The 15,826-nt window shown below is 42.3% G+C and overlaps 2 protein-coding genes across 2 annotated transcripts; one reads left to right on the top strand and one right to left on the bottom strand.

The window, feature by feature from the left end:
• Positions 1-306: 306 nt before the first annotated feature.
• On the top strand, positions 307-6,210 carry zc3h15 (zinc finger CCCH-type containing 15). The gene is made up of 11 exons (XM_061087216.1): positions 307-518; positions 1,938-2,039; positions 2,249-2,345; positions 2,473-2,625; positions 3,705-3,799; positions 3,886-4,068; positions 4,165-4,245; positions 4,326-4,391; positions 4,483-4,593; positions 5,007-5,142; positions 5,234-6,210. Exons 1-11 carry the CDS (start codon positions 444-446, stop codon positions 5,398-5,400), a joined length of 1,266 nt encoding a protein of 421 aa, XP_060943199.1. The 5' UTR covers positions 307-443; the 3' UTR covers positions 5,401-6,210.
• Positions 6,211-7,064: 854 nt separating this feature from the next.
• On the bottom strand, positions 7,065-13,999 carry rbm45 (RNA binding motif protein 45). Its single transcript, XM_061087013.1, has 11 exons — positions 13,684-13,999; positions 12,842-12,964; positions 12,348-12,474; positions 12,037-12,162; positions 10,248-10,418; positions 9,912-10,041; positions 9,371-9,464; positions 8,697-8,854; positions 8,347-8,422; positions 8,093-8,231; positions 7,065-7,581 (listed from the first exon to the last, which is right to left on the bottom strand). The coding sequence occupies exons 1-10, from the start codon at positions 13,957-13,959 to the stop codon at positions 8,115-8,117; spliced, it is 1,398 nt and encodes a 465-aa protein (XP_060942996.1). The 5' UTR covers positions 13,960-13,999; the 3' UTR covers positions 7,065-7,581; positions 8,093-8,114.
• Positions 14,000-15,826: the final 1,827 nt, after the last annotated feature.

Raw genomic sequence — 15,826 nt, 5'->3', positions numbered from 1 at the left:
TGAATCTGAATCTGACATGATCTGATCTGAATCCTATCTGAATCTAAATTTGAATCTGACATGATCTGATCTGAATCCTATCTGAATCTAAATTTGAATCTGAATCGAATACTGAATCTGAATCTAAATCTGAATCTAAATCTGAATCTGAAATGAGGCTCCATGGAAAAATCGATTTGTAACCTGTGTAGGCTACGTGTATGGACCATAGGCATGGACCTTTATATATAGTCTGTGGTATGGACTACACTACCCATCATGCCTCTCGGTGAGCGCGATGACGTCAACGTACGTCCCTGGCTCACATGTGTCGGTTGAGCTGCTCCGCGCAGGTTCGGTAGCAACATCTGGCTAAACGAGCTAAATGTGGAGGCGACGTCCCTTCAGCAAACTGCACTTTGGAATTAACATCGCTGGTTGAACGCAGGTGACCCGGAGCCAAGATGCCCCCGAAGAAGCCCGCTCCGGTCGGGGGCAACAAGAAGACCCAGGAGAAGAAGAAGGAGAAGATCATTGAGGTAGGAAGGGAACTACACGAGTGTGAGCATGGCGGGGCTAGCCGGGAAGCTAGCCGGGCAGCTAGCTAACCGCTCTCTGACCGAAGCTAGCACGCGTCGTCACGAGGGAACCGCGAAGTTAACATGGTTTCTGAACGGCTGTTAGTGTTTATAAACTTTTAATATGAATCCAGTTTCCTCTTGGATTAGTTTAAATCACAGTGAGGTCACATTACGGGAGCTAGCAGCTGTCCGAAGGCCGGGATGCTAACAGGGCCGAGCAGCCACACAGGCTCTTATCTCCGGGAGCTAATGAGCCTAAAGTCTGCAGCGGAACCCAGAAGCATCATCTTCATATATCTGTTTATTCTTTACTCTAATAACCCGAATTGTTTAATGTGTGGTTAATGGAGCTGGAGCGAGTGGATCCGGGCCTGGTTCCCATCGGCCCTCGGGACACATGAGGGAACTGGTTCCCAGCGACGAGTTGACCATGATGTGATAAGTGAAGTGTTCAGAGAAGTTTCCAGAGTTTAAAGCTCCTCAGGAATCATCAGGTCCGAATGAAACCATCTCTTCCTGGAGTCAGTGTGATTCCAAACACCTGTCAGCTCCATAAAGGCTCTTAATGGACTTTATTTAGTCTTAGAATGAGGTTTTAACCGAATAGAACTACATGCTTCACTGGAGAATGGAGATTATAGTCTGTAAATATTATTAATAAGTGAGTATAAAGGAGAGAATCTACAGGAAAACAGTTTATTACAACGTTTAGGAAACTGCTGTTACAGATGTGTATTAACCTGGTGGGTATTCTCACTTTAGAGTTAACATATTAAATCGGAGAAAGTTGAAGCTCCATTAAACAATCAAACAATATTTGCTGCAGATGTTTTTTCTGACAGGAGAGGCAAACTACCACGTAGAATAGAAACATTGCATCATCTGTTTAACTCGCACACACACATCACAGTCCACACACAAGGAATTGTGTGTCAAACGCACACAACTGTATCACACTCGTGCTACAGCTGTAAATTCCTTCATAGCACTGTTTCTTTTCTCGTAACACGTTTAATGTCCATGTTGACACTGTGTGGTTTAAATTTGGATGCACGTCACGTCAGATTGTGTGTTTATAAAAACCAAGCAGCAGCCACATCTGAGGGTTGATGCAGCCTGTCTCTAGGATCTAATGGTGGAATGTAGAAGCACTGTTGTATAATTAAGGTCAATATTTCCCTTCAAGTTATAATGTAAAGGTTTGCTCTGTCAATGTGGAGGCCTTCAAGCTCTGTGCTGCTATGAATGCATTTCCCCTGGTCCTTTGTGTTTGGTTGATGTAATAATGAAAGAGAACCAGTGCAGGGAACTGATTCTTGTTCGTCTGTTGGTGAAGTCGTGAAACTGATGATTACTTGTCCTTTTTTTTTTTCTTAGGACAAGACGTTTGGCTTGAAGAACAAGAAAGGGGGCAAACAGCAGAAGTTCATCAAGACTGTTGTTCATCAAGTGAAAACAGGAGGACCAGCTGCAAAACAGGTCAGAGCAACTCCCTCCATCCCTTCATACCCCCCGACTGTCTCATGTTGGAAGTTTCCCCAGATCGAACATTATCACCACATTCCTTTTCCTCTCTTTGTCTGGTCGACTAGATTGTAATGAGTTTTCAGTCCCCTGGTGTGTTGTTGTGCGTTCTTCTCAACAATACATCCCTCATTTAACGTGTGTGTGTGTGTGTGATGGCCCAGGCGGATGGAACCAACAAGAAAGCTGAAAAGAAGAAAGATTTGGACGAACTCAACGAGCTGTTTAAACCCGTCGTCGTTGCCCAGAAAGTCGCAATAGGTAACAAACACACGGCTGTGACACAACAGTGACTTGTTACCTAATCACATTGTGTTGCTCTGCATCAAGTCTTTATTGACCTAACCTGCTGAACAGATCATCACAAACTATCCCCTCTTCTCTGCAGGCGTCGACCCAAAGTCAGTGCTGTGTGCGTTCTTCAAGCAGGGTCAGTGCACTAAAGGGGACAAGTGCAAGTTCAGCCACGACCTGTCGGTGGAGAGGAAATGTGAGAAGAGAAGTCTCTATGTGGACGAAAGAGATGACGAACTGGAGAAAGGTTGGTGCCCAGCGTCCGTGACACCATCATATAACTGTACAGTGTGTTATGCCAGAGCCTCAGCATCATGACTTTCTGTGTCTGAAAAATTCGTCCCTCTGACAGTTTTAAGAATTGATGGCATTTCATTTTACAAATCGAATGTCGCTCAGCAGAGAGTGAACCTCTGCCCAGCACAGTCACCTTCGGGCTTCAGCTCAGACTCACGTTCACACGTAGATATCAGTCCCTTAAATATGTCTCCTTTTTCAAATTAAGATCCATGAATTAGTCCCTGGGAAATTGGTGAAAATGTCAAAGCTCCACCATCTCATAATGTCAGAGAAAGTAATAAAAAACTCTTTCTTGGCCTGTGTCCCATCCTTCCAAGTTTTGTGGAAATCACTTGAGACGATTTGGTGTCAAATGAAAAGGCTGAAAATGTAACCTGGGGCGGAGACGCTATTATCAAACATAAGCCTGTTTCCTGTTGGCTCGGCTTCTTATTTTGTATTCGTTTCTAATTAAAACCAGTTTGGCAGTTGACTTGATTTGTTCGTCTTTAGTGAAACGATAAAACAAGGGAAGATAAATTTATAATTCAGTATCACCCTGCTGCTATTCCAACTGACCCCCTCACCGAGCAGAGACTCCAAAACATTCAGAGTTGAGTATTAAATTACTGAAACAGCTTCTGCACCAAGCAGCACAACTGCAGTGTTAAATATATACACTTCACAACAGAAAACAAACGTTTTTGCATTGGAAGTTACATAAATGTATTTGTATCTGCGTTACTCAAATTTACAAAAGAAAACACCTTTGTCATTTCATTATATATACACCTCAGCGGTGGGTGTAATCATAAATAATAAAGACAGCTGTTACAATCCCTGCCACGGAGGTTAAAATCAAGTTTTAAATGTAAGTACATTTAAGAACAAAGTGCAAATATAACTGCAGCAACTATTCAGCGGAATGAAATGCTGAAATGTCGTCATTGAGCATTCAAAGGTCACAACATGATAACACTGTTTAACATTCAGCAGCTGATCTCTACCGGTCGTGTTTAATATGGTTCCTGTTTGTGTTCGGCTCAGATACGATGGACAACTGGGACGAGAAGAAGCTGGAGGAGGTGATCAACAAGAAACATGGAGAAGCTGAGAAGAAGTCTCAGTCCAAAACACACATTGTGAGTCTGGTTTAAAACTTGAAAATGAACATTTAACAAAGAAATTAAATATTTATATGTAACAATGTCCTCTGTGTTGTCTGCAGGTGTGTAAATTCTTCTTGGACGCCATAGAGAACAATAAGTACGGCTGGTTCTGGAGTTGTCCGGGAGGCGGTGGCGAGTGTATGTACCGACATGCCCTGCCGCCCGGCTTCGTCCTGAAGAAAGACAAGAAGAAAGAGGAGAAGGAGGATGAAATTTCGTTGGAGGAGCTGGTGGAAAACGAGGTAAGGAGGCGTGGAGGGAGAGATGCAGAAATACGATTTAGAAAAACAAGTTTAGGTCTAAACTGCTGAAGCTGACGTCTGTCTCTCGTCCCACAGCGAGCGGCTCTGGGTCCCAACGTGACTCGAATCACCCTGGAGACTTTCCTGGCCTGGAAGAAGAGGAAAAGGCAGGACAAGGTGGGAACCCATGGAAATCATGTCTTCAGGATTAAATCATGAATCTTAATGTGACAAACTAAACGATTGTTGTTTAACAGGCGGACAAGGCGATGGAGGACATGGAGAAGAAGAAGGCTGACTTCAAGGCTGGAAAATCACTCATAGTAAGTTCCTCTGTTATCCGTGTCTCTTAAAAGATTCCTGTTTACACTTTGTACCATTTTCATTTACTAATGGATTTATCTGTCTGTGTAGGTGAGTGGACGTGAGGTGTTCGAGTTCCATCCGGAGCTGGTGGACGATGACGATGCTGAAGCCGACGACACTCGATACGCCAGCGACGACGAGGAAAACGATCAGGAAGAGGTGATGATGAAATTTACGTGATGCGAAATATAAATAATATAGCTGTGTCGTCAGTTCAACAAAGTGATGTCACAGCCTTCACCCACAGGCTTCCTGACCGACTGTAAACAGCTGTTCAAGCCCAGCTAGCTGCCAGGGCGTCGGGTTACATATTTAAAGCCCAGAATGCTGACAAGGGGCTCCAGGCTTATCAGGAGCAGTGCTTCTGTGTGAGAGGACGATTATTTGTTTTTTGTATTAATAAAAAAAAATGAAGCCCCATACAGACACTTACTTAGGAACATTTTTAGGTTTTATGGAACACAGCAACAGGCCAAGTGTGGTTCACGTTTGTTTTTTACATTGATTGATTGATGTTAATATTTCTTGTGTCCCTCTCCTGTCTGAACCTGCTGTTTACCTTCCTATTGCAGGTTGATTCCACAGAGTACCAGGACATAGACGTATCCCGTTTTGTTCCACAAGAGGTCGACAACACGGGCATTACCATGGCAACCACGGACCGCTTCGCCTCTCGGACTAAACGCGCACCAACAGATGATGAGAGCTGTAAGAAAACTAACCTTTTTATTACAAAAGGAGTATTTCTGATGCACACAGGAACCAACTTTAATCATCCTATTTCTTTGCTCGTCTACAGTGGAGCAGATGAACGGAGCTTGTGGCGGCGCTGAGGCCAACGGCCTTTCAGGAGGAGAGGAGGAGGAGGAGGAAGAAGAGGATGTACCGGTGGATGAGAACTTGTTCACGGGTGAAGACCTGGAGGAGCTGGACGAGGAACTCAACGAACTGGCCCTGGAGGACTGAGCGGCATCGCGTGAGGTGGAGGTTGGGAAGGACTAAGTGTCAAAGGGACAGACTGATGGATGCATGGAGCCTCACAACAGAGACCAGATGTTTGAGTGATTTTAAATTTCAGAGACTCCGATAATAAAGCCTGATCATATCATGACATCACTGCCCGTCTCCGCCCCGTTTCTCTATCGCCCCTTTCTCATCCATCTGCCTCCCAGACCAGAGTCCACCGGGGGTCCACATTTTCACAGCAGGGCCAGTCAACATCAACCAACTCCACCTGAATGTCGCCTGTCTCCGTTCCCACTAACAGAACTGGGCTGTTGTGCACGTTCTGTTGCCCAGCGCTGGCTCCCGATGAAACCGAACTTAGTTTTGACGAATTAGGCCTCGAGCTGATCCCAGATAAATAGTTAATTCGCTGAGTGAGACATTACAAGGGTTTACAAATGAAAGCATCATACCTGAGAGCAAATATCCTCAATAAAGTTAATGTCATTACCGATGGATGTTGAAAGAGAGCTCGTGTGAAATGAATCTGTTCACAGCTTCACTTGCTCTTGTACCAAAATAAAAGCTGTAGTTGAAGCACTTTCATTCTAACTAGTGAAGATTGTTTTTTCCACTAATTGATTTTGCTGAAGTTGCAGCTCTTTTGAATTTTATTTGAAGGAAAAGTCCAGACACAGCTTCTAACAGAGTGGACCTTTCTTCTGAGAGCAGTTTTATGTGATAAACCAAAAGATCCCATCACCATCCTGGTTTGTAAATAATGTTCTCATGAGTTGCCTCCTGAAGAAATAAAAGATTACTGTACATCCAGTGTGTGTGTCTGTCTTATCTTGAATAATGCTTTAACACAATTACTACAAATATACATACTGGCATTTATTGATATGAAATCATAAATGAGTGATTCATCTGCTAATTATTCAATAAGATCATAGCATCAACCAACCAGCACTTCACTGGTCTCAGTTAAGAGTTGGGACACATTTGAAAATAGACATGGAATGTATAGCAATAATAAAGACAGTGAACTTTTCAGCTTTAGTGCCATTGAGTTCCAAATAACATACTTATAAAGAATCAAATACTTTGAGTAGTGAGATTTATTCTCAAGTGTCCTCAATAAAATTCGTATGTTATCTGAAACCAAGGAGACATCAGCAACGTGACTTGATCCAATTAAGTAGGTTGTTTCTGAAAGTAATCTCATGACCTCCCTCAGTTGCCCAGGTAGTGTGATGAAGCCTCATTATCTTACACTGACAAAGACTAGTGAAACAATGTTGATAAGAAATGAATCACCTAATGAACAGGAGGAACAACTACAGCAACTAAAACCAGTTTTCATATTTAAACCTGATTATTGTTTCAACACCGACCTGTAATGATATTTGAACTTCTCCCAACGTGATTCATGTCCTCTTAAAAAAACGGACTGATATTTCCATTTAATTGAAGCAGTTTCTTCTAACATGTTGAATCAATAATACTGTTTGAGAAAGTTATTAAACATTAACCATTGACATATACATACCTGCCACTGGGCTGATCCTAGACAGTCCAGCTTGTACTTTTATATTTAACATGATGAAAAATCCTATTAAAACACTGAAACTGCCAGTTATCTATCCAAAGTTCCAGAGGAAAAAGTGAGACGAACAGGAAGGTGTTTGGAACTAATTTTTATTTGCATCAAGGCAGAAAGAAAATGGACAATCTACGAAACATGAGATTACAGGTCACAGCAACATAGAAAAAATAAGGACCTGTCTGAAATAATTAGTCCAGATCCAGCTTTACAATTCCTGCGTTAAGTTCTCAAAAAGAATAATGTTGCCAAAGTAAAGTAACTTTTTCTGTTGATATAAAAAAAAAGAAGACGTGCTGCTGTTGCTGTGGTTCTACTGTTCATCATTTAGTCGTGGCTCAAACTATGAACTTAAAATAAAAGAAGCATAGAATCTGGACACTGGTGACAGACGACTACACACAGGAAATGATGCTGCTGCTCACACACTGGGGAGGTTTACGCTCCGTGTGCACTTGTTCTGTCAGTGAGTCGTGGCAAGGTCACAGGCCAGAAGTAAGGTCAGACAGGTGTCAAAGGTCAGGTCAGTGGTCAGGAGGAGGGCTTGATGTCGGTCGGTCTGTCAGGTCAGGTGTCAGTGTCATGACAACAGTCGCCTAGGGGACAAGAAGCTTCAGTGTTATTCACAGGAAGAGAAAGAAGTCAACAGTTACTTGTTGACGTCTCATCACTGGTAGTAAGTAGGTAGTTAACAGGTGTGTGTGGACGGAGAAGAATGAATATCTACAGCCTCTAATGGGAGAAGAATGGTTCTGAGAGATAAGTATATCAAAGTAGAGATGAGGAAAAGCCCTGCTAACAAGCTTTCTTTGTCACTGTAATGGAGGATTATTAAAAAGAGGCAACGAGAAATACATAAGAGAATAAAAAGATAGAGTAACATAAACCTGACTCACAATCCGTCCTCAATGTGTCTCAGGTTAAATCTGTACTTTCATGTTCAACCACATGAAAGTACAGCTCAACCGCTCTATCTGATCATAAACATCCATCACCCAAAACACATGTTAAAGCCAGATTCATTAAATGGGATTAAAAAAATAACAGATTGGTACCGAATGTCCTGTGATTCGTTCTGGTCCCTGCAGCTGTGGACGTGGTACTTACCGCTGGTTTCGGGCAGGAGGTCTCAGTAGGTGCGAGGGCGTTTGTGTGACTCCTCTTTGGGAGGATCAGCCAGCATCACCTTCATCTTCACTCCGTTCACGACTCGACCGTGAAGCGCTGCCAGGGCGTCGTCTGCACACTGATGGACAGACGGACAGAGGGACAAGAGGGGAGAAGAGCAGGTTATATAAAGTAAGACAAACTTTACACAACCTCCATCTTTCTTACTGTTTGTTATCAGTCTAGACTCTCACCTGTTTCTCTGCGTACTTCATGTACCCTACTTTCCTTCCTGGAACCAGATGGACCTCGATCAGTGAACCAAAGCGACTGTGGTGACAGACAGAGAGACACAGTGGGAAGAAACAACATTTAATTGAACCGCAGGAACATTTGTTAATCCTGATTGTCTGCTGCGTCATTGAAGAGCACTTAGCTCGTGCCCTCATTCCGACAAATGTACAGTGACTGTGCTTTCGAGTTGTGATCGATTGAACCTTTGACCCTCTGGTTAATGGACCATGATTCTGACCATTTGGTGACGTATATATACACAATATGATATTTTTCTGATGAGCAAACAGACAACGCAGGATGAACTGACCAGAAAACGTCCTCCAGCACATCGGGGGGCAGCTGGGCGGGGGAGAACACGACAAACAAGCGCTCCTTGGTCTTGCTGTCAGGGGGAGCGAGCTTCTTCAGTGGGGGCAGGTTGACGTCTGTCTGAACACGAGACATTGAGGAGACGGAGGAGAAACCCTGGAGGATAGAAGAAAAAACTCAACAACTTTCATATTTTATCATTTTTACACCTGAAAACATCCAAGGTTAGTGTATGTGTGTGTGTGCAATTACCATCTTTATTCCATTAATTATTTACCCTGCAAAATGTCATAAGTGTCAGAGGCCTGGAGGAATAATTACCCAGAACAGTAATTAACTTTGAAATGTTGTTTACCGGGTCTGTTTTCTGAAGCTTGGATTCGTCTCTCAAACAACGGCAAATAAAATAAAACGTTTTTCAGATTGAAAAAATTGCACAGGCAGTTAGTGTTGTTGATTCCTTTGGTGCAGGTTCAATAAATGTGTGAAATACAAGAGCAATGAGCAGAAATCTAATTCTTTCATAAAAAAGCTTTTAGAGGAGTCTGTGAGTGTTAATCTTACGCAAACACGTTGCAAGTGACATTTGAAAAAGTGGGAAAATAACTCAAGAGGACAAACGGGTCGAGCTGAGACGAGTTTGTAACTCAGGCATCGATTCTCTGGACTTACAGGAGGTTTCATCACTTGACTGTTGGAGGGACCGTTCCACACTGAAGACATCATCTGTGCTGCAACAAACTGCATCGCCATCCGACCTACAGGACTACACACACACACAGTCACACACACACAGTCAAACAAACACCACATTGTCCACATTTTGCAGCTCAGAAATTGTTGGTTTTTATGGTCATTTCAACCTTTGGAGAACTGACTAATAAGAACTTTATTCGTGCTATTAAGACGAAAATCAGACCGATAAAAACGACCTGACAAGACAGTAATGTTTTATATAAAGAGAATTTCCTTCTTCATCTCTGCACCCGACATGGAACAGTCACATCCACACATGATGAATATTTGACAACAAATAGAAGGTGAACATGAAAAATGTTGCCGTTAATTATCTGTGCCATTTTGGGTCCCAATTCTTTAATTAATGGATATATTAACTTTTAAGGGCCCTTCCGCTTCACGCCTCCATTAACGCCTGGTCCATGTGTGTGTTTATTACACATGTGTGTTTGTGCTTGTGCTTGTGTGTCTGTACCTGTTTCGGTCTTCTCCATCGTCGACGAAATTTACGACCAGTCTGTTTCCAGGTGGATGTTCAAATCCATTCAGCTTCTCTTTGGCATAAACTGCTGATCCCAAGTTACTGTAACGAATCAGTGCGTGACCTGAGAGCGCGGGACACAAACACATGAGTTTCAAGTTAAAAATCAAGAAAATAATGTATGAACTTGTATTTAACAAGGATTTGACTCATGTTCTGACAGTAGCAGTTAATCACAGACATCAGGCTGATCCAGCAGATCACAAACACAACATTAAAGACAAATTAGGGTTTATTTTGAAATCCTGTAAGCAGTATTGGATCACTAACCTTTGCTCATTCCGTAAGAGTCTCTCTGCAGCTCGCAGTACTCCATACCAGGGATGATGTCAAACAGTGCAAAGATCTGCTCCTGAGTGACGGCCGCCCGCGTGGAAACCATCAGACTCCGCGTGAAGTCACCGGAGCGGAAGTCCATGGCCTGGTAGTTCCCAGGGTCACCTGTAGAGGGACAAACATTTCCTCAACACACTTAGAAAAAATCCTACAGCTTCGACATTGATTTGAATGATAAATGAAGAACTACGTAAGCTGTAAAACATCTAATGAAACAATGTTCCTGCCGCCCTCCACACACTTCACCCTCCTTTCTTTTCTGGTCTGTTTCAATGACAGTGCGTGAATGTCAGTGGGTTTTAATCAGGTGCTGTGTAGATGGTAAATCGCTGACTAAGGAATCATCTACAAATTCCAGCACATAGAGCCACAACGGCCTCTATAAACAACCCATACTGTCACTGTGGCAGACAAGTCTTCTGTTTTTCATATTTCAGCTGATGTTTTAGTGTCTTAAACCAATTTACAGTTTAATATGTAACCTGGTGCTTTGTTGCCACCTACAGACCAGAGGAATAGTGTGAAACCACCGGCAGGAAAACAGGAGACACTCAGAAAAACATAATGTAATAGGTTGAAAATGCCATGCATTTAGTTTTTAGTTTAACAGACACCCACCCAATTTTTGCAATACAACTGAACCATATTCACAGTTTGTCATGACAGTTGTGCTCCACGTCAGTGGGTGGCGCTGCTTTGCAGCGGTGGATCGGAGGGGCTTCTGGGAACTCAGATAGTGCGCATCTCATATTAAATCTGAGTTTGTTTGAAGCAAGACGTGTTTAACTCGTCTCCTTCTGTAATCCACAGGTAAGACAAAAGTCAGCTTCATAACTAGTTTAGTGTCAGAGTTAAGTGTGGATGTTATGTTAGATGAGTGCTGATGACAGTGAAAAGTGTGGGGAAAGTACTTAAATGTATAGTTTAGTGACTCGACGGGCACCGTAAGCGGGTACACATACTTTTCCTTTGAAGTTTCAACCACTGGTCTGTATCACAAATACTGCGGTTCAGTAAAGTAAAAATGTTCGGAAATGTGTTAAAAGTATTTGTAGCCAGCTCTGGCGTATGTGCACAGGTTAAATGTTATATATTAACAAGCTGTATTTCATCGGCAAAAGCCGGGTCTCGCCATTTTGTGAGAGGCCGCTGAGGAGTGGGAATGTGTGCGTGCGTGCGGAGTGTAAGATGGCGATATGTGGGATGGAAGAAAGTGTTAAAAACCGTGTGTCTGAGAGATATTCAGAGTGTGTGAATCTGTGTGTAATCAGAGTGGTGTGTGTATGAGTCAGTGTAGTAATTTATGTCCAGTGAATGTGTTTCAATCTTGTTAATTATTATTTATGTATCTGTCATTTCATGTTGTTTTATTTTTGAGTATAATGTTAATGTGAAGATTTATAAGTGGTAATGTCATATTAAATCTGAGTTTGTTTGAAGCAAGACGTGTTTAACTCGTCTCCTTCTGTAATCCACAGAGTTATTTATCTATTGGTTACACAGCGCTCCCTAGCCTGTGAAACCCTTGCTGCTGGTCCAGATAACCCCTAGGTCTGGTGCCGGTAACAATAACATGACTAAAGGGGCCAGTGTCTCTGTCTGAAATGCTTGTCAGATGGCTAGATAGCTTAAGACCCCTGAAGCTGATCTTAGGCTTGAAAAATCCTAAATACAAATATGACAGAAAAAGCACTGATTTAAGACGCAAAGAAAGTGTTCGTACCCATTGGGGGGGCGTACTGGTTCATGGAGTCGTTACCGCCCATGTACTCCCCTCTGTTGGATCCCCCACTGTAATCCTCTGATGATGTAGCCTTGGTGCGAGGTTCAGCCAGGATCGCCCTGTAAGCTGATGACATCACAGTAATGAGAAACAACAATGACCAGTGGACGTTTAAACACAGAGGGGTCAATCACACCTGGAAACAAAGTCAACATTATGGTAAATGTATCTTAGAAGTTCAGGTATGAGCGAGAATATCTCAGTAAATCTCCTGCTACTAGTTCTTGAGCAAATAAAGAAAAGAGTCGTACTTTTGTCACAGTTCTCTATGGCGTGTGCAGCCTGGGAGGGTTTGTAGTATCTCACGTAGCCCAAACCTTTACTTTCCCCCGTGAACTTGTTCTTGATGATCACACAATACTCAATATCACCATATTCCTGAAAGACAAACAGAGATGGAAGTTATAGCCTAACCCTGACTCTGTGTTTCAAAGAGCCATGGATTAGAATTTAGTTTGATCTACACGCATCAACACAAGAGATATATTGACTACTGTAAATATAGGAGCTACGGCATATACCACCAATATAATCTTAAATCGGTCACCTAATATTCCTGGTGTAACAACACATGTCATCTTAATCAGCTCATCTGAGTCAGTTGCTGTGATTTAATGTTCTAGAAATGTGCCTGTTGTTATAAACAGGTCTGACGTGTACAATCATAAGTGAAAGACAAACTGTGGAAATTATTTATGACAGCGATGAGGCACAGAGGAAGTATGTGAGAGGGAGGTGTCGTTACTTTGAATGTGTCTTTGAGGTCCTCCTCCGAGAAGCTTTTAGGGATCATGACGAAGATCCTGGTCAGCTCTTCATCCTCAACGTCTCTGTGTCTCGTTGACGACCGTGACTGGGCAATGAAAACCTACGTGACCGAAGAGAAAAGGAACAAAATGGGTACAAACATTGTGTTAGAAGTTTTAAAAAAACATACAAATTTACAGTGAGACAACCATAATTTAAGATTTTCAAGCAATTACATGCTCTACTTGTTATATAACCTGGATTTCAAACATGAAACCCAACAACTTAATTGAACTCTTTACCATTTATTCGTATTCATTCATTTATCCATGGATTTTGTAAGGCACACCTTGTTTGCTAAGTGCTAGGAAATAATGATTGAACTATAAACTTCTCCTTCTCTCTTAATTATAATGTTTTTGTAGGTTGCTTTGGAGACTCAGACAACACAATGGAAGATAATAACATTAATCTGCACTGATGGGGACACACGTTACTCACTCCAGTTCTGGTTCATCAAGACAATCCACATTCCCACCTGTTGTTATCTGGGACTACCGGTTTCAGGGGTTCACTGGTTCAACTGGTAACACTGGGACACGCAGATGTCATCAGAATCTAAATTAACCTTCACACACCAACTTCATTTTTAACATCAGTAGATTATATGTCAACTATCAACACCTGGAATTAGAAGTAAACTCACACTTCTAAGTAGCTAGCCTAGCATGCTAACAAGTATAACACGCTACCCTCCATTGGTTTTAAGGGACATTTAAAAACTATTAGCATCAAACTGGTTTAACCCCCTCATGTCCCGGGTCCCAGTGTCCGCTTTACCTTGACTGGTTTGGACGCCTCCGCCAGCTGCTTCCCGTGCATCTCCTCCATGGCCAGGCAGGCCTGCGAGGACTTGGAGAACTTGACGTAGCAGATTCCCTTGGACTCCTTGGTCTGCTTGTCCTTCACGACCCAGACGCCCTGGATGTCCCCGAACACGGAGAAGGCGTCCCGCAGCGCCTCCTCGGTGATGGAGCGGCTGGTGACCACGAACAGCCGGCTGTTCGGGGGGTCGTCCAGGTTCTCGGTGGGCTGCTTGGTCGGGTATTCCTCCATGTTTGTTTCTTCTGTGAACACTGAAGCAACGGCTGCTGCCTTCAACTGCGCCCCGGGACTTCCTGTTTCCGGTTTTCCATCGTTAGCTTTGGCAATCATCACAAAACAACCAAACAGCTTTGAATGATTTAATTATTATTTGTATTCATTTATATCTCCGCTTATTGGTAATAGGTAAAACAAACTCAATAGATAGAGCTGAAAAACTGCAAAGAGAGCGAACGTTTACTGCCATCTGGTGTCTGGGAAAACTCAATGCACAAGGACGCTTCATAGAAAATACATATTTGCTGATTAACAGTTTAACTTTATTACAAATAACTATAATTAAAAAGGAAATAAACATTCAACCGAATATGTAGGACTTGAATTAAGAAAAATAGTTGTTTGTGAATATAAATACACATCTTTTCTTTATAGTTTATTGTGTAAAATAAATCACGTAAACACTGATATGGCTCTTAATAAATCGAATAAAAATACAATATTTTTTATCTTTAATTTATCCGATGGGCTGATTTCAGTCTTTATCAATAAACATATACGAAAAATAATAATCAGCAGTAAAGAATCAGTTATTGTCAAGTAGTTAAACACGTACAAGGAATTTGCTGTGGTATGTTTGGGCATAAACACAACATATCAGGTGAATTGTGGTATTCGGGAAATTTTGTCTTATGAATTATTATCTTCTGGGATAATAGTTAATTGTTTTAGAGATTAGATCAACATAGTATATGTTTCTGCAATCCTTAAGATCTTACCAGACTAGCTGAAAGAATTGACAAATCATAATCAGAGGAGGCATTGCACAGCTTTTAGTTTTCTTTGTGCCTGAATTTTCACTTTGTAATCAAATTTGACAAATTACTTGTTAAAAAAAGGTCTCCATCAACTTGCTTAATGCAGGTCAAGGTCAATCATTAACATCGTATCAACAGACTTAAAGTTTAGGTGTCAAACATTAACCAATGTCCAAGATTACCTGAATCATCCCTAATAAATAAATAAACACATACATACAAAGATATAAAAATATCGCACAGGGGGAAAAAAATCACACTAGAAATAAGATATGTGCTATATATATGATAAGCATGTTTATTTGACGTATGACCAGTGTGACGTATTAAGGCCAATTTATGCCTCTCTTCTATTACGGACAGATAAGACCGCCCTATCCGTCGTGAAACGCCCTCTCCGAGCGCCTCCGACAGCTTTTCGTACACGTCTGATTTTTCTAACTATCCGTCTTCATTTTGGAGACCCGACGGACCGCTCTTGGCTGTGATTGGTCCGCGAACGTCATCATTTCCGTATGACGTCATTTCCGTATTTCCGGACCTCAAACTTTCTGTTTACTTGTAGCAACAAACACGAACACAACTATGATTCTACGATTAATGTGACGTGTGTGTTAAGCCAGCGGAGTTGTCCGGCTGACGGTGGCTCGTTAGAGCACTGAGGGCATGTGTGCACGGTCACATACGGTTATAACGAGCTTTCAAAACGGCGCTAGCAGGCTAGGCTAGCCACCATGCTAACTGCGGTGGTAACAGTGCAAGAACCCGCCGTCACGACTTTAATTCCACTTCTATCATGACACTGTTTCTATAATACCGTCAGGTTAGAAGCAAACACTGGGTAGTAGCTAGTGCCGGGAGTCCCTGCTGAATGTGTGTGGAAGCTGGGGGGGAGCTAGGTCCGGGTAGCTTCTAGCTACATGTAGCCTCAAGCAGATTCAAGCTGTGGAATCAGCAACACAATTCGGAAACAAGACCGGGGGACCGCTGCGCTAAGAAACGATTACATCAGCATCTTGACACGCTGGGTGTCACTTTATTTAGATCTGTTAGTTGCTATGGTT

This window comes from Limanda limanda, chromosome 15, assembly GCF_963576545.1.
Source record: "Limanda limanda chromosome 15, fLimLim1.1, whole genome shotgun sequence".
In the NCBI taxonomy this organism is placed as follows: Eukaryota; Metazoa; Chordata; class Actinopteri; order Pleuronectiformes; family Pleuronectidae; genus Limanda; species Limanda limanda.
The sequence above is the reverse complement of the archived record's forward strand: the minus strand, read 5'-3'. Positions and strand labels throughout refer to the sequence as shown.

Bases quoted from the DNA above. Each gene is read 5' to 3' on its own strand.
- zc3h15 (XM_061087216.1), top strand. From the start codon at position 444: ATGCCCCCGAAGAAGCCCGCTCCGGTCGGGGGCAACAAGAAGACCCAG. The intron at 4,594-5,006 runs GTGATGATGAAA...TTCCTATTGCAG, and splicing joins AGGAAAACGATCAGGAAGAG to GTTGATTCCACAGAGTACCA. The intron at 5,143-5,233 runs GTAAGAAAACTA...GCTCGTCTACAG, and splicing joins ACCAACAGATGATGAGAGCT to TGGAGCAGATGAACGGAGCT.
- rbm45 (XM_061087013.1), bottom strand. From the start codon at position 13,959: ATGGAGGAATACCCGACCAAGCAGCCCACCGAGAACCTGGACGACCCC. The intron at 10,042-10,247 runs GTTAGTGATCCA...CCGCGCTCTCAG, and splicing joins CTCTTACGGAATGAGCAAAG to GTCACGCACTGATTCGTTAC. The intron at 9,465-9,911 runs GTACAGACACAC...GTGTGTGTGTAG, and splicing joins GATGGAGAAGACCGAAACAG to TCCTGTAGGTCGGATGGCGA.